Source organism: Rhinatrema bivittatum, chromosome 6, assembly GCF_901001135.1.
Source record: "Rhinatrema bivittatum chromosome 6, aRhiBiv1.1, whole genome shotgun sequence".
NCBI lineage: Eukaryota > Metazoa > Chordata > Amphibia > Gymnophiona > Rhinatrematidae > Rhinatrema > Rhinatrema bivittatum.
Window position 1 is genome coordinate 181326752 of NC_042620.1, and position 25425 is coordinate 181352176.

General features: G+C 45.1%; 1 protein-coding gene across 8 annotated transcripts in view; it reads left to right on the top strand.

Moving 5' to 3' along the window:
• Positions 1-25425, top strand: part of CFLAR (CASP8 and FADD like apoptosis regulator) — a 143025-nt gene that overhangs the window by 57242 nt on the left and 60358 nt on the right. For all 8 annotated transcript variants that reach the window (XM_029606229.1, XM_029606231.1, XM_029606228.1 and 5 more), the window contains one exon: positions 10522-10621. In XM_029606229.1, coding sequence (XP_029462089.1) covers positions 10522-10621 — 100 coding nt within the window. The remainder of the gene's footprint in view (positions 1-10521; positions 10622-25425) is intronic.

Below are 25425 nucleotides of genomic sequence, written 5' to 3' on the forward strand. Positions count from 1 at the left end.
GTGCAATATATTTAAAGTGATAGATCATTTTTAAGGATAGGTTTCACTTGTTAGTGGTATATGAATACCGTCTGTAATCATGCCCATATGTTATTTACATTGTTAATGTTTTAATGTGCGAATGATTGGTTAGATAGTGATATGTGTTAGGATGTTTCATTCTTAAATAAACATTTCTTATGTTCATATTTAATGGTGGAATTTGATGACTTTTGAGCTTTTGACTGGTGGCAAGGGGGCACGAGCCAAACACTGGTTCCCCTGGCAGTCTATTCCCCCAGTCGGTGGCAGGCTTCTTTGCTTCACTCGCCATTGGGAAGCGATTACTTTGGACTATTCGATCCTCTCCATTGTCTGCCAAGGCATAGCTTGAACTACAGGCTTCGAGAGACCGCTCCCCCATGTCCATCATGGGGTACTCCCGCGCATCAGGTCATCCTTCAATCTGAACTTTCTGCCCTTCTAGCGGCTGGCACAGTAGAACCGTTCCCTATGAGCAGTGGGGCCACAGCTTCTACTCTAGGTACTTCCTCATTCCGAAGAGGAATGGCGGCTTGCGTCCCATCCTCAACCTCAGGGCATTAAACCGATTTCTCGTAAGAGAAAAATTCAAAATGGTCTCTCTGAGCACGCTGATCCCACTCCGACAAAGAGGAGACTGGCTCTGCTCTCTCAACTTAAAGGAGGCTTATGCCCACATTGCAATTGTCCCCAACCACAGGAAGTACCTCCGCTTTCTGGTGGAGACGGCATATTATCAGTAGAAAGTGTTGCCCTTTGGGCTGGCCTTAGCCCCCCCTGTCTTCACAAAATGCTTGGCGTTGGTGGCTGCCTACCTCAGGTGTCTCTCGGTCCATGTCTTTCCGTACCTGGACAATTGGCTGATCTGAAGCAACTCCCACTCCAGGTCCCTGAGTGCACTGGCCTTGATGGTTCAGACGTTACAGACATTGGGATTAGTTATCAACTTCCGCAAATCATATCTCACTACGTCTCCTCAGCTGGACTTTATTGGCGCCAGGTTGGTTACGGCACAAGCAAAGGCTTTCCTTCCCAAGGATTGAGCGGTTGCCCTCTCCTCGCTGACCACCCTCATTCGCAACAGAAAGAGGGTGCCGGCCTGTCTGCTGCTCTGCCTGCTGGGCCATATGGCAGCCTCTGTCCACGTAACCCTCTTGGCCTGCCTGTGCATGACGGACCCTCAGTGGGTCTTGCGGTGGCAGGCATTCCAGAATCTGGAAGTGCTAGTGATGGTCACGGACACTCTTCACCTCTCTCTGACCTCTGGTGGGAGGCCCTGTCCAATCTGGAAACTGGGCTCCCATTTCAGCCCATGCCGCCCTAGATGACCCTCACCTCAGGGGTGGGTGGCCCACACGGACAGCCTGCATACCCAGGGCCTTTGGATTGTGGCCAAGGCCCGCTGCCAGATAAACTTCCTGAAGCTGCGGGCAATCTGGTACACCTTGTGGGCTTTCCAAGACAGGCTGTCCTCAAAGGTCATCCTCATCAGAATGGACATCCAGGTAGCAATGTGGTACATCAACAAGCAGGGCGGCACAGGCTCCTTCCCCCTCTGCCAGGAAGCAATATAGTCTGGAATTGGGCCCATTCCAGAGGGATGTATCTACGGGCCACCTACATTCTGCCTCAGTCAGTCATTTCAGTCACACGAGTGGTCCCTGAACCTGGCGGTGACAGCAGAGTTATTCCGTCGCTGGGGCATGCCAGACATGGACCTGTTTGCCTCTCCCCACAATCACAAGGTGAGCATGTTCTGCTACCTGATTCTGGGGAAGGACCATCCGACCTGCGACGAGTTCACCCTTCACTGGGGACAAGGTCTCATGTACACGTACCCCCCCCCCCCCCCCCCCATTCCGATCCTCTCGAGGACTCTGACGATGCTGCAAGAGGACGGGAGGACTATGATCCTGGTGGCATCCTCCTGGCCAAGGAAGGTGTGGTTTCCTCTGCTCCAGTATCTGTCCATGAAAGCACTGGTTCCACTGGGGATGGCTCCTGACCTCCTATCACTGAACCTGCACCACCCGAACCTCTGGGCCCTGGCCTTGGCCCTCAAGGCATGGATATTGAGTGCATGATCCTCCAGCCCTTACAACTCTCAAATGGTGTCTCCAGGGTCTTGATTGAATTCCAGAAATCTTACAGCTCGAAGTGGAAGCATTTTTCCTCCTGGTGTGGCGACCACAGACTGGACCCTTTCTGCTGTCTGCTTCCCCGCCTGCTAGATTATCTTTGGCATCTGTCCGCATCTGGCCTCCAAACCAGCTCTGTCCTAGTACACCTCAGCACCTACCACCAGGGAGTCGCCGGGACGCCCATTTCAGTCCAGCCATTGGTCGAGCATTTCATGCGGGGCCTGGTTCAACTGAAGCCCCTGCTTCGCCCGCCAGCAACCCCATGGGATCTATGTGTCATCCATTCGAGCCTCTCAAGTCCTGTGACCTGAAGTTCCTCACCTGAAAAGTTATGTTCCTGGTGGCTATTACTTCCTCTCATAAGGTCAGTAAGATCCAGGCCCTCTCTACATACGCTCCCTACACAAAATTCTTTCATGATTGTGTGGTGCTGTGCACACATCCAAAATTTCTACTGAAGGTGGTGACTGCTTTCCACATCAACCAAATCAATCATCCTTCCCACATTCTTCCTACGGCCTCATTCTCACCCGAGGGAAAGAGCTGTGCACACCCTGGACTACAAACGGGCGCTTGCTTTCTACTTGGACTGTACAGTGACTCATAGACAGTCTACCCAGTTCTTTGTGACTTTTGGCACCAATAGGCTAGGAGCAGCAGTGGGGAAGCAGACCCTATCCAACTGGCTAGCGGACTGCATTGCCTTCTGCTATGAGCTGGACTGGTAGGGTGAAGGCTCACTCTGTGTGGGCTATGGTGGCATCAGTGGCCCATCTGTGTGCGGTTCCTGTCGCCAAAATCTGCAAAGCCGTGATCTGGAGTTCTCGCCACACATTCGCAGCTCACTATTGCCTCGACAGAGATAGTCGCCAGGACAGCGCTTTTGGCCAGTTTGTCCTCCGCAATCTATTCCAGTCCTGAACCCAACTGTTTTCATCGTGCTCTCTGTGGGACCAGACTGCCCCTGTTTTCTCACAGCACCGCAGTTGTGTTGTGCCCATTGGCACCTTGTTCGGCTAATGTGGGTCCCTCTGCTCACAGGGAGCAGTCTGGAGTTCTGTAATCGCCCACATGTGAGGACTACCATCCTGCTTGTCCTCGGAGAAAGCACAGTTGCTTACCTGTTCTCCTAGGACAGCAGGATGTTAGTCCTCAAGAATCCCACCTGTCTCCCTAAAATGTTGGGTTCACCTTCGGGTTAAGTTATTTTTCTTGCTCATATTTTTGTTATATTACGAGACTGAAGAGGGTTCTCGCATGGACGCGCAGATAGGAGGCTGAGCATGCTCATTCCATGCCAGGCTCAATCGGATGATGTCACCCACATGTGAGGACTAACATCCTGCTGTCCTAGGAAAACACCTGTTACAGGTAAGCAACTGTGCTTTCCCTCTTCTCCAAATTTTGTGAGATAGACTTGAAACAATTTTGTATCGCCTGCAAATTTGGTCACCTCACTTGTTGTTTCTATGATGGAAGTAGGACTTATCTGGCTAAGTGGCAGCTGCTGAATATCAGGCTATATTGAGTGATCTCCATTTAGCCGGATAAGTATTTATCCGGTTAAGTAGATAGCCAGATATCTTTGGGATGGGCAATGGGTGGATCAAGGCAGGGCAATTTATCTGATTATCATAACCGGATAAGTGCCTATATTCAGCCTTATCTGGTTAAGTTATCTAAATAACTTAGACCAGCTCAATAGCAGGTCTAATATTATCTGGATATAACTTATCTGGTTAACTAGCACTTATCCAGTTATATTCATCAGCATAGCCATGCTGCTGAATATCCATTCTAAATTAAACATATCATTAATACCCTGTTAATAGATAACAGATATATTTGAATATTGAGCACGTTATGATTTGTTTGCCTTGTTTTATCTCTTACATGTTTGTTAAATTCTGTCACATTATATATATGCTGATTTGTGTATTGTATGTATGTTTAATTAGATTGTACCTGCCTTGAGCTTTTGGGAAAAGTGATTAAATCAAAAAATAAAGTTTTGAACTTAAAATGCATTCATCAAGTTTTAAATCCTAACTGCAGATCTTTTGTGTATTTTTCATAAGTATTTATAAAATTACAGGTCAATAATACTTTTGTATTGGACTACTTTAATATATTTCTGACTAGCGCTTGAATGTTATACTCTCTTCCTCAGGTCAAGTTAGTCTAATAGAAAAATATCAGATACAACTTATTTGCCTTACAGGAGATTGGCATTTGCCTTTTTTGTATGTGCAGATATATTGTCCAAGTGAGTTACCAGTAAAATATTTTTCTACTTGTGTAGAATTTATTAAGATATGGATAAAGAGAAATGGTTTACTGTTGAATGTTGAGAAGACAAAGGTCTTATAGGTTAAAAATCTTCAGAGGGGTAGCAGTGTTCTGGTATAGCACCTTATAGACTAACACTGTAAACCTAGTGTCTAATACAACGGAATAAACCAATACTGCCCAAAATAATGTGTTTGTTTAACAAAAAAGGACCATCATACTAAGCACTACCTGTATTTATAAACATACCTTTGTTGCTTTATGTTTAATATGTTTAATCATCGATGTAATTTTCTGTATTTGGACCGATGATTAAACATAAAGCAACAAAGGTATGTTTATAAATACTGGTAGTGCTTAGTATGATGATCCTTTTTTGTTACCTTATAGACTAACCAATTTATTGAAGCATGAGCTTTTGAGGACAACATCCACTTCATCAAATGTATGACGAAATGAGCTTTGTCCTCAGACACATGTTAAAAAAAAATTGGGTCTATAAGGTGCAACCTGACTCCCGTCATTTATGGATAGGTAATAAATCTTCAACTGTGGTTAACTCAAATCTTCATATTGATGGTGAACAATTACCAATTTTCACTGAGGTGCATAGCCTTGGAATAATTTTGGATTCCTCACTCTCTAAAGCCCACATTAGTTAGTGTCACGAATAGCTTTTCACAAGCTAAAGAACTTGAAGCTTTTGAAGTCATTTCTCCCAATAGGGTTATTTCGGGTTGTTTTACAATCCTTGGTGTTAGGACATATCTATTATTATTCTGAATTATTGGTAGGTTTTCCAGACAATTTGGTAAAAGTCCTGCAATTAGTGCAGAATGCCGCAGCTCTGATTTTGCTGGGATTATCAAAGTACAATCGTGTCTCATCTGTGCTGCAGCATCCTCACTGGCTACCGTTTAAATGGTGGGCTAGATTTCACCTTTTAGGTACCATTCATAATTTGAGATATACTGAGGAAAATTATGTACTAAAGAATAAATTGTCTGGCTATACCCCTAACAGGACTTTGAGATCTCAAGTTGTTTGTTTATGTGAACCATCATCGAATAGGGGTAGGCTCGCTTGCATAGGTGCAAGAGCATTTTCTTTTGTTATACCTGCGAGCTGGAATAGGCTGCTGGTCCAGCTACAGGAAGTCCAGGATTTGAAGGATCAAAACACTATTATAGTTGGAGGCATAAGTGTTGATTGATGTAATGTGTTTTCCTTATACTACTGCTAGACCAGTCATCAATTTAGGAATGTCTCCCCTCTGCAGCTAGTGGAGACAGATCACACCTCCCCAGATTTTAGTTTGAAATCAGGATTACTATAAGGGAAGTGTGGTTTGAGGCAGCCTCCAGCAGCTCCATTCTGTCTTCCAGCATGGCCCTTGAAAGGGCATGTCTAACCCGCAAATAATATTCACCAGTAGTAATACTCACTATGCTAAGAGAACAAAAGACTTAAACATCATTGGCATATATTAAAATATGGCACCTCTTTGAAAGCTTCTGTCTAGAAGGAAACTCATCTTGGAGGGAAGGTGTTTCACAGATCCTAGATTTTATCCAACAAGGTCTAGATAAAGGGCTAGCTCTTAACTCCATAACACCTGTTTCAGAGGACCAATAGAGGACAAGTATGTATCTAGGTATCTGGTTGCGAGTGACTTCCTGAAAGGGGTAAAATGTATCAGGCCACCATTCTGCCCTTAATTTGGTCCTCGGAACACTAGGAGGCCCACCTTTCAAAACACTAAGACTAACCTCTCTCAATAATCTATCCTTGAAGACAGTCTTCTTAGTGGCTGTGTGCTCAGCAAAACGGATCTCAGAACTACAAGCACTTTCCTATAGAAATCCTTTTTTGATCTTTTCAGAGGATTCAGTCATGCTCAAATCAGTTCCCTCCTTCCTGCCTAAGGTGGAGTCCGCACTTCATTTGAACCAGACTATTACCCTGCCAGCCTTTAAGAAGGGCAGGACAGGGAGGAAAGATTGGGATCTACCCCACCTGGATGTCAGGCAAGCACTGTTAAGATACCTGAAAGTCAAGAATGCATTCAGAAAGTCAGACAAGCTGTTTGTATTGTTTGCCAACCCATGGAAGGGTGAGGCGGCCTCTAAAGTGATACTGACCAGATGGATCAAGGAAGTCATTGGATCAGCATATCTGCTAGAAGGTAAGATAATCCTGCCGGGGCTTCAGGCACACTCCATGAGAGCCCAAGCAATCTTTTGAGCGGAAATGTCAAGGGTGTCCCCAGAGGAGATTTGTAGGGTGGCTACCTGGTTTTCCTCTTACTCATTTAAGAAACATTACAATTGGGCATGCTGGCTAGCTCAGCTGGGGTACTAGGGGATTCGTTGGTGGCTTCCCTCCCAAGGGGAGTAGTGGCATTGTTACGTTCCCAAATTGATGACTGGTCTAGCAGAATGATAAGAAACATTAAAATTATATCTTACCTGATAATTTTCTTTCCTTGACTACTACTAGACCAGTCTAATCCCCACCTGGCAAGGGTGAGCATGCATTCATACAGACAATGGAACAAGCCCCATTTAAATTTGTTTCCCAGTTTACCCCAGGGACCCTACGCTCCTGTTGCTCCTTTCTGCTACCTGTAGATTTTCCTCTGGCCTTGCTTATCCTTTTTCTTTTTTGCTTTGCTCCTCTAATGAAAAAATGAAGAGACATGTAAATTAAGTTCATTCACACAATTAATCTGACAAGCTTGACAAGGAGAAAACTAGAGAGACTTCTCAACTATGGAGGAGTATAGGTGGCTTGCATGCCACAATTAGTAGATTGACTATGCCCTCTCAAGACAACATTTTTGCTTATTTTCATTTATTTTACTGGGTTGTGATTACAAAGGCAGCTGGATATGGGTCAGCTCTAGTGAAGGTCTACTGGAGACTGCCTCCAGCCACACCACCCTTGTAGTGATCTTGACGTCACATGAAAATCTAGGAAGATGTGATCTGTTGCTACCAGCTACGAAAGGAAGAAATCTCTAAATTGATGACTGGTCTAGCAATAGTCAAGGAAAGAAAATTATCAAGTAAAATATAGTTTTAACATTATGTGTATGTCTGGTATATTTTTAACATCATTAATAGCAATCATTAAACCTCTAATAAAAAAGAGCAACCTAGATCTCGAGAACCTTCAAAACTACCGCCCTATATCCAACCTACCTTTCATTGCAAAAATCATAGAAAAAATCGTACACTCCCAGCTCTCGGACCACCTCGAATTCAACAACATACTTCACATATCACAATTCGGCTTCAGGAAAAACTTAAGCACAGAAACACTACTTCTCACACTAAATGACACCATACTCAGAGGATTCGACAAAGGACAAAGCTTTTTATTAATCCTTCTAGACTTATCGGCCGCCTTTGACACAGTCAAACATACCATCCTTCTCGACAGACTTTCGGAAATAGGAGCCACAGGGATAACGTTACAATGGTTTGCATCCTACCTATCGCACAGAAATTTCCAAGTACTATACAACAGCACCCTCTCGAACAAAGTCAGTCTTACCACTGGAGTTCCCCAAGGAGATCTGCCCTATCAGCAACACTATTCAACATCTACCTTCTACCAATTTGTCACACACTCGATAGACTTGGTCTGACTCACTTCCTTTACCTCGACGATAGACAAATACTTATCCCTATACAGAATACATTAGACGAAACCTACAAAAGACTAACCTACATTCTTACGGAAATCAAACAATGCTTATCCACCCTAAAACTCATAATAAACCTCGACAAAACCGAAATAATCATACTAGATAGAACAACAACACTCTCACGCAACCACTCAAAATGGAAAACCCAAAGTCATCAATCTCCCCTGTCACGCATGCTTGAAACCTAGGAATCACCATTGACAAAGACCTATCATTCAAAATCCACATAACTAATAAGATTAAGGAAGGGATACCATAAACTACTTACCCTCAGACACCTTAAACCTTTCCTTTCACACAATGACTTCAAAACTGTCCTGCAGCTACTCTTCTTCGCCAACCTTGACTACTGCAGTGCCCTACTACTGGGCCTACCACTCGCAACCATCCGCCCGCTCCAAATTCTGCAGAATACAGCTGCCAGAATCCTAACCGGAACAAAGTTACATGATTACATTTTGCCAACTCTTACAGCACTACACTGGCTCCCAATAAAATATAGAATAGACTACAAAGTACTAACAATCCTGCATAAACTCATCATAGGACAACAATCCAACTGGCTAAGCAAAACCATCAAACTCCATACGCCGAAACAAGATTTACGCTCAAAGAATAAAGGCCTCCTCAAAATCCCCCCATCCAGAATCACACTACTAAATACAACCCGTGAAAGAGCTATATCCATCGCCAGCCCCTCACTATGGAACTCATTCCCAACCGAACTAAGAACGCAACCCAACATAAAAACCTTCAAAAAAGAACTGAAAACCTGGTTGTTCACCAAAGCCTACGCAAACTCACATCATCAACTGCACTGCCTGACACCATTGCACACCAGCAACAAGAAAATACAGCCCATCCCATGATCAATGACATTTCTATGACCTCTTGAAAAATCTAAGACATTTATAACTAGCCTAAATAGCTTATTTAACTGATATTAACTATTTGTACAACCTGTAAGCCTGTTTCACTAACTGACCCGTTTGACTTATCCCACTTACTTTCCTACCCAATCATCTCACCGTCTAACCCCACCCTACTTGTATCAGCACATGTTATAACAACTAACCACAACTTATCACGAATTTATAAACTGATTTGACGACTATGCAATATTTTGATTTGACGACTATGCACTGTAATTTGCTTTAACTAACACACTTACCAACTTCTGAAAACCGTTCTGATGGGGAAACCGAATGACTATATACAAAACATGACAAATAAAATAAATAAATCTAAAAAAAAAGTTTTATTGTGCCGTGGTTTTGTAATCCACTTTGGACAAATATTGTATTTGGAAACCAGTGGCATACAAGTATCTTAAATAAATTTGTTGACCTTTAATTACACATGTCTAAGTTGAATTACACATGTCTAAGTTGACTTACACAACCACACTACTTTATTCATAAATTCAGTTACATTAAAACAAATCTATAAAATGTAAATTTTCCATTCATTCACATAGGGGTAGATTTTATAAAAGTACGTCGGATTTTAATACATACACGTGTAGCCGCACGTATCTTTTAAAATCCGGGGTTGGCGCGCAGCCTGCCTCGGAGGGAACTTTCCTTCCACACACACACACCCCCCCCCCCCCCGCACCTTGCCCTAACTAATTCCCCCCTACCTTTATCGCGAAGGTTACGCCTGCCTGAGGCAGGCGTAACTTGCGCGCACCAAGCCAGCTGCCAGAGGCCGCGGTCATGCCCCTGGAACGCCCCAATGACACGCCGGCCGCAACACGCCCCCCCCCCCCCCCAAGAAAGCCTCGGGACTTACGCACGCCGCCGAGCCTATGCACGATAGGCTCGGCATGCACGGGGGGGGGGGGGGGGGGGTTTGGGGTAGGTTTTCAGGGGTTACGCGCATAACCCTTTGAAAATCTACCCCATAGTGCCTGGATTGCTAATAAGATTAGGCATACTGATTTTGAGCTTCTTAAGGGCTCCCATTTGGAAATATAAATATCACTAAGGAAAAGTTGTTTGCAAGGGTATTCCCCAAATCTTTTGTGAAATGGAATGAGCTGCTGCAGCTGTATCTTTCCTCAGAGGGCTCACAATATGTTTGTACCTGAGGCAATGGAGGGTAAAATGGCTTTCATAAGGTCATCCTGGCATCCCTTGTTCTCAGCCTGTTAAGTGCTAGGCGGTTACTCCACTCTGTGAAGTAGAAAGAATTGGAATGGTCAAAAATTTCACTGTTTGACTGGCTAAATACCCTCTAGTGCTTTACAATTCACTTTACAATGTCAGGGAAGGATTGTTGTATATAACTTTTCCTAACAGGAGATCTTAGGTTTTATCTATGAATTCATCTCTAAATTGTTGCTCTGTTTTGCAGAGTGCTGATGGTGGAACTCAATGATGAGCTGGATAAAGAGGACGTACAATCTCTTATTTTTATATTGCAGGATTATGCAGGAAGGCTGACAAAAGTCAAGGTATTTTGTTTATTTATAAATATCTTCCATGATTAAAGAAGTCTGTTTACATAGGAGGTAATTTTCAAAAGATTTTATGCTTGTAAAACTGTGTTTTACGTAAGTAAATCCTTTGAAAATTCACTCCATAGCGCTGAATTGTGAAAGGCTTTATGCGTGCAAATGAGCTTTTGAAAATTGCCACAATATATGCTATTTTCATGCGTGTAACTCCTTTGAAAAATTCCTCCATAATCTTTAATCCTCCAGTTTTTCCATTTTTATGTGGTATTTTTTGTTTGTTTTTTTGTTTTTAAAGCTGCCCCCTTCTGCTTACTCGCTAGAGAAAAACGGTCATGTAGCCAGATGGACTCAAGACCCCAATGGATTTATGCTACCATGCCAGCAAATGGAGGCAGAGTCGGGTTTCAAAGCTGACGTCACCCTAGATACACTCCTGCAGTGACCTCAGCCCTCCAGTATTTCTCAGTCTCCAGCAGTTGCTGTTCCCTATGAGGATCGCTGTATCTTTTGGAAGAAGAAATTCTACTTTTAAATTGGAGAAAAGATTGAGCCCTGCTCTCCTGCAGTGATACCTAAAGGTCCCTCCCCCAGTTGAGGATTCCTGAGGTAATTTCTGAGATACCTCAGAGGTATGCCTTGGTCTGGTAGCCGGTTCCCGGCGTGGACTTTGCTGCTGAAATAGCTGAAAGGCAATGAGTTCAGGGAGCAGAGTGCAGCAATGATGGCCAAAGCCTTCTCCCCCCACAGCCGGAGACTGTCTCTGTACTCAACCGGTAAGCACTGAACCCAGGTAAGTATATTAAAAAAAAAGAAAAGAATTTCCTCCCAATTCAGAGACATTGCAGGGATTTCGGTAAGACTTCCGGTCGTCTTGCTCAGCGCACCGTACCAATATTGTTCCCGATCCCATTGGGGTAAGGGGAAGTGGGCTTCTGAGCGGGTTGAGTAGCCCCCCGATAGGTTAGGCCTCACTTTAGGCTTGGTCGGCACACCGCGTGGTAGGCCACAACGGTGCCATCTTGCATGTGTTTCTGTGTCTGTATTGCCCACCATAGAGTTTCAGTATGTGCAGTGCATGTCGGCTCTGCGCATGCGCAGTGCACATAACTTTGTGTTCATACATACGTGCACAACTTACTAGGTGCAGAATACAAGTAAAGCCAGGCGCACAGGCTATGCATGCGCCTAGCGGCCAGTGTAGGTGCCCGACATTTGTGCGCATAAAATTTTAAACATGAGCCATCTGCACACACATTTCTCACAAGACAAGCAGGATGGTAGTCCTCACATATGGGTGACATCATAGGATGGAGCCCAATCACAGAACACTTTTGTCAAAGTTTCTAGAACTTTGACTGGCACCTACTGGGCATGTCCAGCATGGCACTAAACCTGCAGCCAGCAGGGGTTCCCGTTCAGTCGTCTTGTTTCCGCGCAGCAGTAGCCACGCGGGTTAAGGAGCTCCACAGAGATTCCTGACAGGAATTTTCCTCACGGAATTACTAAAAACTTTCATACCCCACAGGGGTCCCTCCTTCGAATTTTTGAATCCGCGGTACTCCGGTAAGTTTTTACCCGTTTTCGGCCGATTCCCGTCTAGTTTGGCCCTCGCAGCCTACTGGCCGTTGACTGTACCGTGGCTAAATTTTTCAAAGGCCATGGTGTCGGGGTTCCGTCGGTGCCTGGACTGTACTTGCACCATGTCCATAACAGACCCGCATAAAGTCTGTGTAATGTGTCTCGGGTGCGAGCATGATGTCCTGACTTGCACCAAATGTGCCTTAATGACACCAAAAGGTCGCAAGGCCAGAATGGACAAAATGGAACTTCTCTTCTGTTCTCAAACCCCGACGCAGTCTATTGCATCGACGTCGTCTGAACCGGCACCGTCCACTTCGCGCCTGTATCGGCCACCGGCCGGTGACGTCCAGCGTCGACTACTTCTTGGCCTTCGACTACCTCTACTCCCTCTCAGGACCGAGAGGATCGTAGAGAGAAACATCAGCATCGACACCGCAAGTCTCGGACCATCGAGGAATGAAAATCTTCGACCTCGCCATCGTCCGAGTCGCCATCGAAGAAACCCCGTCCAGAAAAGGCACAGACTCTTTCTGCGATCGGGTCACTGAGGCAACCCTCACCCAGATGGGTATCGGGAGCCGCGCCTCCGCCTTTAACGGTGGTCCCTCCGGCTATGCCTCTGCCTCCTTCTTCCCTTCCGGAGCCAAGGATGCTTTCTCCATGTCTCCGTGAAGAACTGGACCAGATGGTTCAGGAGGCCATCGATAAGGCGATGCACGGACTCCAAGGTCCCCTGGCACTGAAATCCATGCCAGTCGCGGAAACGACCATCAATCCCATTCCGGCAGCATTGGCACTGCTGCTCTCGAAGATGGAAGCGCTCATAGCCGCTTTTCCACCGATGGATCCGTTGCCTTCCCCGCTTACCCTGTCATCGGGAGGGAAAACACTGTTCCACATTCCTCCATCGGGAGTCCTTCCGATGCGCCCATCGGCGCCACCAATGCCTGCACCGATGCCTTCATCGGTGCCTCCAGTACTTCCCTCGATGCCTTCAGATCCTAGACCAGGATCTTCAGGAATACTATTGTCCCGTCCTTCTCAGGTTCCTACAGGGACAGGTTCTGATCCCTATGACACCTGGACTGACTATTCATCTCAAGACACCGAAGATTTACTATCACCACCTTCTCCTAGTGAAAGTAGGAAGCGTTCTCCTCCACAAGACTTGTCCTTCATAAATTTTGTGAAGGAAATGTCTGAATTGGTTCCCTTCCAATTACAGATTGAGCAAGATGATAGGCACCAGATGATGGCGCTGTTACAAATCCTGGATACTCCCAAAGAAATAACCTCCATCCCTATTCACCAGGTTCTTTTGGATCTCCTCAAAAAGAACTGGGAACACCCTGGTTCTGTTGCTCCAGTCAACAGAAAAGCAGATACCACTTATTTGGTCCAGACAGCCCCAGGATTCCAGAAAGCTCAGCTGGATCACCAATCTGTGTTGTAGAATCTGCCCAAAAGAGGGCAAAAAGATCAAAACCCCACTCTTCCTTTCCCCCAGAGAAGGAACAGAAATTCCTGGATGCCATTGGTCGGCGTGTCTTCCAGGGATCAATGCTTATCTCTCGGATCGCCTCCTACCAGCTGTATATGACCCAGTACAACAGGGTCTTATTCAAGCAGATACAGGACTTTGCAGAGTCCCTGCCTCAGCAATTCCAGGAACAGCTTCAAAACTTAGTACACAAGGGTTTCAAGGCAGGGAAGCATGAAATAAGATCCTCTTACTATACCCTGGAAGCAGTGTCGAAGATATCTGCAACTGCTATTTCGGCAAGTAGATGGGCCTGGCTCAAGTCCTCGGATTTGCGCCCTGAAGTACAAGACAGATAATCTGATCTGCCCTGCATAGGAGACGGTCTTTGGTGAACAGATTCAGCGGACGGTGGCAGAACTCAAGGACCATCATGAGACCCTTCGCCAGCTCTCTCTGATGCCCTCTGAGTATTTCACCAAGCAGCCTTTTAGGAAGGATACTAAAAAGTCATTCTTCTGTCCAAAGAAGTCCTATCCACCACCGTCTAGAACTCATTCCACGAGACCTTTCCAAAAGGCCCAGTCTCGTCAACCTCTTAAACAAAAGCCACAAGCAGCTCCTCAGCCGGGCCCTGCTTCCGGTTTTTGACTCCTGCACAGAGAGCAGCAGCCAGTTTCCACTGACTCAGATGCCAGTGGGAGGTCAATTGTATCATTTTAACAACAGGTGGCATACAATCACCTCAGACCAATGGGTCCTTGCCATAATTTCTCAGGGTTATCACCTGAACTTTCTCTCCATCCCACCGGACTCCCCACCTCTACCGACTTGGAGAACATCTGACCACTCACTACTCCTGGAACAGGAGGTCTCCCTCCTCTTCCAGTCCAGAACAATAGAGCCAGTGCCCTACTCCCAACAAGGCCTAGGGTTCTATTCCCGGTACTTTCTAATCCCCAAAAAATCAGGCGGTATTCGTCCAATTCTGGACCTACGTGCCCTCAATAAGTACCTCCACTGAGAAAAGTTCAAGATGGTAACCTTGGGTTCCCTCCTTCCTCTTCTGCAAAAAGGAGGCTGGCCCTGCTCTCTCGATCTCCAAGACGCGTATACACACATTGCGATAACTCCATCTCATCGCAGGTTCCTGAGATATACAGAGTGCTACCATTCAGCCTGGCATCTGCACCATGAGTCTTCACTAAGTGCCTCGTGGTAGTAGCAGCCTTCCTCAGGACTCAAGGTGGTCACGTTTACCCCTATCTAGACGACTGGTTGATCAGGGCTCCCACTCAGCAAGCTGCTCTGGTGTCCCTACGTCTTACTTTACACACTCTGACTTCGTTAGGATTTCTCGTCAACTACATGAAATCCTGCTTAGTCCCATCTCAAACTTTCATTCATAGGGGCAGACTTGGACACCTTTCAGGCAAAGGCATTTCTGCCTCGACAGCGAGCTCTCACTCTCATCTCTCTCGCACACCAGCTACAGTCTCAGCACCGCACGACTGCATGCCACTTCTTCATTCTGCTGGGACACATGGCGTCCTCAGTGCAGGTCACCTCAATGGCCCGCTTGGCCATGAGAGTCATGCAGTGGAGTCTCAGGTCACAATGGACTCAGTCCGTCCAATCTCTATCGACCACTGTCCACATCACTGACTCACTTCGTCAGTCTCTAGCCTGATGGAAAAATCAGATCAATCTCCTCCAAGGCCTACCCTTCCAGGCTCCAGACCCTCAAATAATTCTCACCACCGATGCTTCCAACCTCGGTTGGGGAGCCCATGTCGCCAATTTGCAGACATAAGGAGCTTGATCTCCAGAGGAAACCAAACACCAAATCAATTTCCTGGAGCTGCAAGCAATCAGATATGCTCTCAGGGACTTTCAGGATCGCCTTTCCAATCAGGTCATCCTAATTCAGACAGACAACCAGGTGGCCATGTGGTACATCAACAAACAGGGAGGGACGGGCTTCTACCTACTGTGTCGAGAAGCTGCACAGATATGGGCAGAGGCCCTCTCCCATTCGATGTACCTCAGGGCCACCTACTTGCCGGGAGTGGACAATGTGTTGGCGGACAACCTAAGTCGCGCTTTCCATCCGCACGAGTGGTCCCTCAACCCCACAGTGGCATACTCACTATTCCAACGTTGGGGTTAGCCTCGCATAGACCTCTTTGCGTCACCTCAAACCGCAAAGTAGAGAACTTTTGCTCTCTCACTCGCAACCAACATTCTCAGCCAAGAGATGCCTTCTCTCTCTCATGGGCAACAGGTCTCCTGTATGCATTCCCTCTACTTCCACTTCTCTCGAAGACTCTCGTGAAGTTACATCAGGACAAGGGATGCATGATCCTGTTAGTACCTCAGTGGCCTTGCCAAGTGTGGTTTCCAATACTTCAGGATCTCTCCATTCGCAGGCACATTCCCTTGGGAACAGATCCACTACTGATCACTCAGAACGATGGGTGCCTGCGCCACCCCAATCTTCAAGCTTTGTCTCTGACAGCCTGGATGTTGAAAGGTTGATTCTTCAGCCACTTAACCTTTTGGAGCCAGATTCCCGTGTCCTGATTGCTTCATGGAAGCCTTCCACGAGAAAGTCTTACCTCTACAAATGGAAAACAACAAGATGGGATGCCCCAAAAAAGCCTTTTTCAATTAAATTTTTTTTGGGGCATCCCATCTTGTTGTTTTCCTACGGTTCTACTGGATCGCCTACCTTGTTGTTTTTTTGGGTCTTTACCTCTACAAATGGAACAGGTTTAAGTCATGGTGTTCTTATCAATCCCTTGATCCCTTTACCTGCTCCATCGGGAAGTTTCTAGGCTATCTCTGGCACTTGTCAGAATCAGGTCTAAAACCTCCTCCATCAGAATGCATGTTAGTGCGGTGGCCGCCTTCCATAAAGGTGTCAGGGACGTTCCTATTTCGGTACAACCCCTCATAACACATTTTCTGAAAGGCTTGCTTCACCTCAAGCCTCCACTGCGTCCTCTGGCCCCTTCTTGGGACCTCAGTCTGGTTTTAGGTCGGCTCATGAGACCACCATTCGAGCCTCTCCAATCCTGTGATCTTCGCTTTCTCACATGGAAAGTGATTTTTCTTTTGGCGATCACAGGCCCTAGTTACCTATCCGCCTTACACTAAACTTCTGCAGGACCGGGCAGTACTCCACACTCACCCTAAGTTCTTACCTAAGGTAGTTTCGGAGTTTCACATTAATCAATCCACTATACTACCTACCTTCTTTCCCAGGCCCCACTCCAATCCGGGAGAACAGCTCTGCATACCCTTGACTGTAAACAGGCTCTAGCATTCTATCTAGACCGTACAGCTGCCCACAGGAAAAGCACTCAATTGTTTGTCTCTTTCCATTCCATCAAATTGGGGCAGCCTGTGGGTAAGCAGACTCTCTCCTCCTGGTTTGCAGACTGCATATCCTTTTGCTATCAGCAAGCAGGCATTCCGCTTCAAGATCGTGTTAAAGCGCACTCTGTCAGGGCCATGGTGACTTCAGTAGCACACCTATGCTCTGTGCCGCTTCCTGACATCTGCAGGACTGCTACCTGGAGTTCTCTCCATACCTTTACAGCCCATTATTGTTTAGACAAGGCCGGAAGACAGGATTCCATCTTCGGCCAATCTGTCTTGCGCAACCTTTTTACAACTTGACGTACCAACACCCTTCCGCCTGCCCGTTAGGGTTCAGGATGCCCTCTACCAAATTCCACCCCAGTCCTTGTGCCTATTGCACATCTTGGATACATTTGGTGCATTTCTCGGACATCCTCAGCTCGGTACTCACCCATATGTGAGGACTACCATCCTGCTTGTCCTGTGAGAAAGCAAATGTTGCTTACCTGTAACAGGTGTTCTCAGAGGACAGCAGGATGTTAGTCCTCACGAAACCTGCCCGCCACCCCACGGTGTTGGGTTCGTTTTCTTATTTTATTTTTTGGTACTGCCTGTAGCTTTAAACAAGACTGAAGGGGGACCCCTGCTGGCTGCAGGTTTAGTGTCATGCTGGGCATGCCCAGTAGGTGCCAGTCAAAGTTTATTTATTTATTATTTATTTATAGATTTTTCTATACCGGGGTACGTAAATAACATCACCTCGGTTTACATTAAAACAGTAATTCAGCATTGCGCTTTACAATATAACAAGGTAACTAAACGAAAAACAATACAGTATATAACTTTATATTAATAGAATATCAGCAATATATGAGAGATTGTGGCAGTAAGGAAGAGTAGTTGAGGATTCAGATCATTGATAGTAGGCTTTTTTAAATAGCCAGGTTTTAAGGTTTTGTTTAAATTTTTTGTGACAGAGTTCCTGGCGTAATTCAGAGGGCATGGTGTTCCATATTGTTGATCCAGCAATGATGAAAGATCGTTCTTTTGTACTAGAGAGTTTAGTCAGATTGGGTGCTGGGATATTTAGTTTGGCTAAATTCTGGAATCTCGTTGGGCGGGAAGACGTTTTGAATTGTAGTTGATCTGTAAACCAGAGCATTTCTCTGTTTTGAATGGCTTTGTGTATCAGCGACATAGATTTATAAATTATCCTGTAAGCCACAGGTAGCCAGTGCAAAGACTGAAGAGCTGGAGTGATGTGATCATGGCGGCTTGTGTCAGTGATAATGCGGGCAGCTGCATTTTGCAGCATTTGCAAAGGTTGAATGGTGGCTTTGGGTAGACCCAGTAACAGAGCATTGCAGTAATCAATCTTTGATAAAATAGTTGCTTGTAAAACTGTGCGGAAATCATATTGGTATAATAGAGATTTAATCCGTTTAAGCGTAAATAGCTTAAAGAAACCATTTTTTACCGTATCTGCGATGAATTTTTTAAACGTGAGATTGCTGTCAATGATGATACCAAGGCTGCGTACTTGTTGTGAAATAGTGGAGTTGCTTTGAGCAATATCAGAGTTGATCAGTATTGTATTTTTTGGAGGTGAAATTATGATAAGTTCAGTTTTATTGGTATTTATAGCCAATTGGTTGTCTGTGAGGATTGTTTTAATTTCTAATAAAGCTACCTTCCAGGTACTCAGTGCATTTGTGATTGTGCTGGTTATAGGTATGAGTATTTGAACATCATCTGCGTAGATGAAGTGTTGAAAACCCAATTTAGAGAGTAGCCGGCTTAGTGGTGTAAGGTAAACATTGAACAATGTGGAGGAGAGAGAAGATCCTTGGGGGACTCCTTGAGAGAGGTTTCTTGGCTTGGATTCACTTCGTCCACATCTAACGCTGTATGTTCTATTGCTCAGGAATGACTGAAACCATAGTAAAGCCGATCCCGAGATACCTATTTCAGATAGACGGGTAATAAGAGTGTTGTGGTTTACCATGTCGAAAGCAGCTGATATATCAAGAAGGGCGATGAGGTATGATTTGCCAGCATCTAAAGCTTTTAGTAGCACCTCAGAAAGTGATATCAAAAGTGTTTCCGTGCTGTGGTACTTTCTGAACCCATATTGAGATGGAAAGAGTATTTGATGATCATCTAAATAATCAGTTAGTTGTTTGTTGATGACTCTTTCCATAATCTTTGAGAGGAAGGGAAGGTTTGATACTGGACGAAAGTTTGCTGGATCAGATGAATCTAGGTTAGATTTTTTTATCATTGGAGTAATGATAGCATGTTTAAGTATAGAAGGAACTATGTCTGTGGTGATGGATTTGTTAAGAATCTTTGCAATAGGTTTTGCTATTGTAGAACGTATTGTAAGAAGAGTCTTAGTAGGTAAGATGTCGGTGGGGTGGAAAGCTGGTTTCATTTTCTTTAGAATTGACTCAACTTCAATACCAGTAGTAATCTCAAGATTAGATAGCTTTGTTTCAAATTTATCTTGAGTGGCTGATGTAGCTTGGTTGGTGTGTAAAGGAGCAGGAAATGAATTAAATCGCGTTAAAATAGAATGTATTTTGTTATAAAAGAATGTAGCTAGTTCCTCACATTTTGAATCATCTAGTTTTGTCAAAGTTCTAGAAACTTTGACAAAAGTGTTCCGTGATTGGGCTCCATCCTATGATGTCACACATATGTGAGGACTAACATCCTGCAGTCCTGTGAGAACACCTGTTACAGGTAAGCAACGTTTGCTTTACCATCGCCAATGGCTCTGGCAGCAAAGAAACATAAGCACCTTTATCTCTGCACTGCTTGTCATATTAGGGCTGCACAGTCTGACCTGGATTATTGCTTATGTCAGCACTGTGAGGAAGCCCACGGAGAGTTGGTCTCCTTGGACTTTGCTAAGCCCGGCTCCTCCCATTCAGCGGATGGGTCAGCCACAGCTTTAACCAGACATTCCCGGATCTGAGTAACCCTGGGATTGGGTCATCCATGGGAGAGGGAAATTTAGTGGCACCTACCCAAATACCTCCTGGGCTAGGCATGGATCTAGCCTCCTTCTCTTGGGTGGAATTCTTTCAAGGCCTTCAAGCCTTCGTACAGGCATAGTCTGCTATCTCACTTGCCCCTGTCAGGACAGAACCTCAGCTGGTAAGCCCTTCCTCTCTGTCCTATCGGCAGACTCGAGGCATGCCTCGACTCACCAAGGGTATCACTGGTGGGGACCTGGACAGCACGGATGAAGAAGAGAATCCATATTCCTTAGAAGATGGGGAAATCCTTCCCCCCTCCCCCCCCCCCCCAGTATAGAACCGTATTGGACCATGTTACGGTTTTTCCATAGAGACGAATTGCAGGCCATGATTTCCCAGACCCTGAAGATGCTGGGAGTTCCTGGGACGGACTCTGACGGAACCAAAGAAGAATCCCATTCTGATTTCCCTACGGAAAGCCTCTTGCTATTTTCCAGTATTGGAAGCCATCTAGGAGTTGATTGACCTGGAATGGGATGCTCAGGAAGCAAGTTTAAAGGTGGATGAACATTAGAAGCTCTATATCCACTGGATTCGACAGCGAGAAAATGTTTGTGTTTCCCTAAAGTGGATGCGCTGGTCTATGCCGCCTCTAAGCGAACTTAAACAGGCCTTTGACGCAATAGCAATGACCTTACAGATTGCGTCTTGTTGTGCCCTGGTAGCTCATTCGTGCTTGCTCCTCTCTCGGGAGGTGGATGACTCTGGGGCGAATTCCAGAGCAGTTATGGAACTCTCCGCCACCTTTTTAGCTGATATGGATTTGGACTTAGTCCATACTCGACCAGTGGAGTGGCCTCAGTGGTGGTAGCCAGGGACAACAGCTTAATCAGACCGAAGCACCGCCAGAGGGCCAAGTGGCTGTTCCTTCATCCAGCTCCATTTGCCAACAGGAGCTGTAACATCAAACTGTTCCTGTCTGCCTGCCTGACTTACTTTCCACCTTGCTGAGCCATCTGTTGCTGTGCAGGCTCCCCCATCCTGCCCCCCCCCCCATGTCATCCAGGGGCAACAGTTTAAACAGACTGAAGTGCTGCCAGAGACTCTGTGTGCCATGGCATTGCACGCTGAAGAAGTGCGACAAAGCGGTGCGCCCCTTTGTGTACCTATTCAACATTTCAGCACAGTACTCTGCCCTCCTAATGTTCATTCCTGCCTCCTTTCGAATTCTTTGAAAATATAATTCTCACTTTATCTAAATGTTTTCCAGCAAATATGGAAATTCCTATGATAGGACAAGATAGTTGTGGACAACTGAGTACCATATTACACAAACCGAATTCCTCTGACCGCAGCTCCTTAATTGGTATTGTACCTTCCTTTGTTACCTCTCTGGCTGTATTATGCTCAGTCACTCTGAGAAAAAACTGCTGTTATCTATGATCTCCTAACTGAATGTAACTCTTATTGCTTTCTAATTACTGAAACCTGGTTATCAGACTTGAATACTGTCACAATCAACTCATGCCCTCCTGAATACATTCCCTCCTCTGAACCTAGGCCCTGCCACCGAGGTGGAGGGCTATTAGCAATAGTCAAATCCTGCCTCTGACATTACAAAAAGTCATTACCTCATATTTACTTGTATGAACTCCAACTTATTACCACAGCTATTGCCAACTTTGTAATCATATACTGGCCCCCCCCCTCCCCCGGTCTCCTACTTTCCGACCCATCTCCCCTTCTTGAAGCTATCTCTACCTTGCCAGTTGATCTCTCAAACACTATCATTACCAGAGATTTCAACCTTCACCTAAATTTCTCCCATCCCCATCATCTGTTCTGGATGCTATGGAAGGCCTTGTTGGAAACAATTGATTGCTGCTCCCACCCACAAACCAGGCTGTTCTCTCGACCTTGTGTTTTGTAATCCTTGCTTTATCTCCCTCCCCGCTGACTTCACTCTCCATACACCCTGTACCCTGGTCTGATCACTCACTTATTTACCTTTCCATCAACATCAAAGGTGGCTTTACTCCCTTCAGTTCTACTAAGGAAAAGAAGATCCACCTCAAAAGAAAAAGAATCAGTTCAGAAACTTTTGTTGAAGCCTTTTTACCAAATATGCCCAAAACAACAAGCTCCGATTTTAACAATACGGTATCTTCATGGAACTCTGCAATCAATACCATTCTCAGTGCTATAGCCCCCTTTATTCCTTATGCTGCTAAACCTAACCTTCTGCTCCTTGGTTCTCCGAATCTCTATGAACACTGAAATCCACTCTTAGATGCCACGAACACCACTGGTGCAAACATTGTACAGTCTCCTCTAAAAATTCATTTTTCTGCTGTTTGCGTAAATATAAAAAGGAAATAGACATTGCCAAAACAACTTTAATTCCCAGAAAATAATGGCAGCTAATGGAAACCTGTCTACTCTCTTCAACATTGTAAAAAGCCTAACATATTTCTCAGTCCTCTGATTCTGATATTGATAATGTCCTATGCAACCATATTGCAAATCATCTTCAAGATAAGATCCTCATTATTACTAGCAGCTTCCCACAAGTCACTTATCAAAAACCAGCTTTTCCACTACCTGTTTTGTTCCTGGTTGGTTTTCTCACATAGATCCATCGTCAATTTCTCATTTTACATAAAACTAAAATCTCAACTTCTCTATTTAACCCCTGTCCTGGTCACCTATTAAAAGCCTTAGGTGACCTTGCCAGCCCATTCCTATCTCTACTTGTAAACCAATGTTTAGATTCCGGCATTTTCCGAGACCTGCTTAAACAGACCTCCATCCGCCCTTTTCCAAAGGAAAAAAAAAAGAATATCACAAATCTCTCTAACGTATGTCCCATCGCATCTCACCCCGCTAGCAAAAATACTAGAATCAGTCTTGCATCAACTCACAAACTAATTATCTGAAAATGCTGTACTTCTTCCAAACCAACATGGATTTCACAAAGGCCATAGCACAGAAATACCACTTCTGTCCTCATTTGATACATAAGAGGCTTTGATGCTAACACCAATTATATACTTGTGCTTCTTGATATCTCAACCACCTTTGGCACACTAGACCACTAAATTCTCCTTCATCAGCTTGAATCCATTGGCATAGTAGACTCTGTTTTGAACTGGTTCCATTCCTACCTATCGAATTGTCCTCATTAGATCAATATCTGTCCCTATTCATCTGACTGGTACTTCACCTCCTCAGGTGTTTCACAAGGCTCATCATTATCAGCCATCCTGTTTAACATCTATCTAATACCCCTGTGTCACCTTCTCAACAGTCTTAATATCCAATTCAAGATTTATGCTGACAACATTCAGTGTTTCGTGCCTTATTCCTCCTCTTGGTCTATTACACTTGCAGCAGTATGTCTCTATATTAAAACTATCAACTCTTGGCTATTCCACAATTGACCGAAACTAAATATTTCTAAAACAAAAATCCTCAGTCTTCTCTCTCTTCCTCGCTCTGCTTGTAGCCCCTCTTCGCTTCTGTCTATAGACGACATGTGTATTCCCATTGTTTCAAAAGCATGAAACCTTGGGGTAAACAGATTCAAGTCTCACCATATCCACTCATATTTCCACCACTTTCAAAAATTCCTTCTTTAAACTTCAGATGTTGAAACATCTCCGCCCCCTTCTTTTTGCTGCTGATTTTTTAATTGTCGTACAATCTCTCATTCTCTCTTGTTTAGACTATTGCAACACCCTTTACCTTGGTCTTCATGATAATGCACTTCGTCCGTTACAATTAATTCAGAACACTGCTGCATGTTTCCTAACTGCTACTTCTCAGAATGAACATATTACTCCAATTCTTTACTCATTACATTGGCTACCAGTTCACTACAGAATTCAGTTTAAAGTCCTGTCTATCTTACACAACCTAATACATAATGATTCCTCAATCTGGCTTTGTTCTTTACTTCACATCTACCAACCCAGCAGGCAGTTTTGGTCCCTACACAAAAACCTCTTGGAAATTCCATCTGTACACTTAGCACGGCTAGACATCACTAGAAGGCATGCTTTCTCAGTAGCTGGTCCCACGCTTTGGAACTTCATCCCAGTTCATTTAAGGCAACTAACCACACAATGAATTTAAAAATACCATATTTTTCGCTCCATAAGACGCACCTGACCATAAGACGCACCTAGGATTTAGAGGGGGAAAATTAAAAAAAAAAAAAAATGGTGTGTTAAACCGGCTGTGTTCCCAGGCATCTGTGCGTCTTATGGAGCAAATTAGGGGTGTGCATACAATTTTTTTTTTTTTTTTTTGTCCCTGTTTCATTTTCGGGTCTGGGGAGGGCCATTTCGGTCCACTCCCCGGATTAGAAAACTTTTATCGTTCTTTCGTGGAAAAAAACAAAAAACCTCCACACAACCCTTCAAATTTAATTAACTTCAACTTCAATGTTACAAAGCTGTAACTTTCCTGGAGTCATCCAGCGGAACGATTTCCGACACAATGCCTGTAGTTCAGAGATGCGACAAGCTGAACATATAGCCACCAGGAACACAGTTTTCACGTTTAATAAACGCAAGGAAAGACTGAGTAGTAGCCAAAAGGAGGGCACTGCCAAAAACTCCAATATTAGATTAAGATTCTACAAGGGAACTGCCCACCGTAGGGGTGGCTGGAGGTTCTTCACCTCTTTCAGAAAACGGGCCATGTCTGGATGAGCCATCAGGCAGGTTCCAACTTGCCCCTGAAACAGGAGAGAGCCACTACCTGGACCTTCAAGGAGTTAAGGGTCAAACCTTTATTCAAGTCAACCTGCAGAAATTCCAGAATTAGTGGGATTTTGACCATCCGAGGGGAAACACCACATTCCTCACACCAGACCTCAAATACTCTCCAGACCTGCACATATGCTAGGGACGTAGAGCACTTCTGTGTGCAGAGTAAGGTGGCAATTATTGCCGCCAAATATCCTTGCTTTATCAGGCGAGCTCTCTCAAGGGCCAGACTGTAAGATAGAATCAAGTCGGATCCTCATGAAGGACTGGTCCCTGCTGTAGCAGGTCCCTGTACGGTGGGAGGCACAGAGGGGTCTCCACCAGGAGTCTCTGCATACCACGGTCGCCTGGGCCAATCTGGAGCTACTAATAGAACTAATCCCCTGTGGCACTTGATTCTGTGAATGACCCTGCCCAGGAGGGAAGGCATATAGTAGCTCCTCTTCCAACCAGGTCTGAATGAAAGTGTCGATCCCTAGGGTCAACTGATTTCTTCTGCAACTAAAGAATAGGGGAACCTTAGCATTGTGAGATGCGGCCAGCAGGTTGACAGACGGGAGACCCCAGCGATCTACTACCAACTGAAAGGCTTTGGCTGACAACGCCCACACTCCTGGA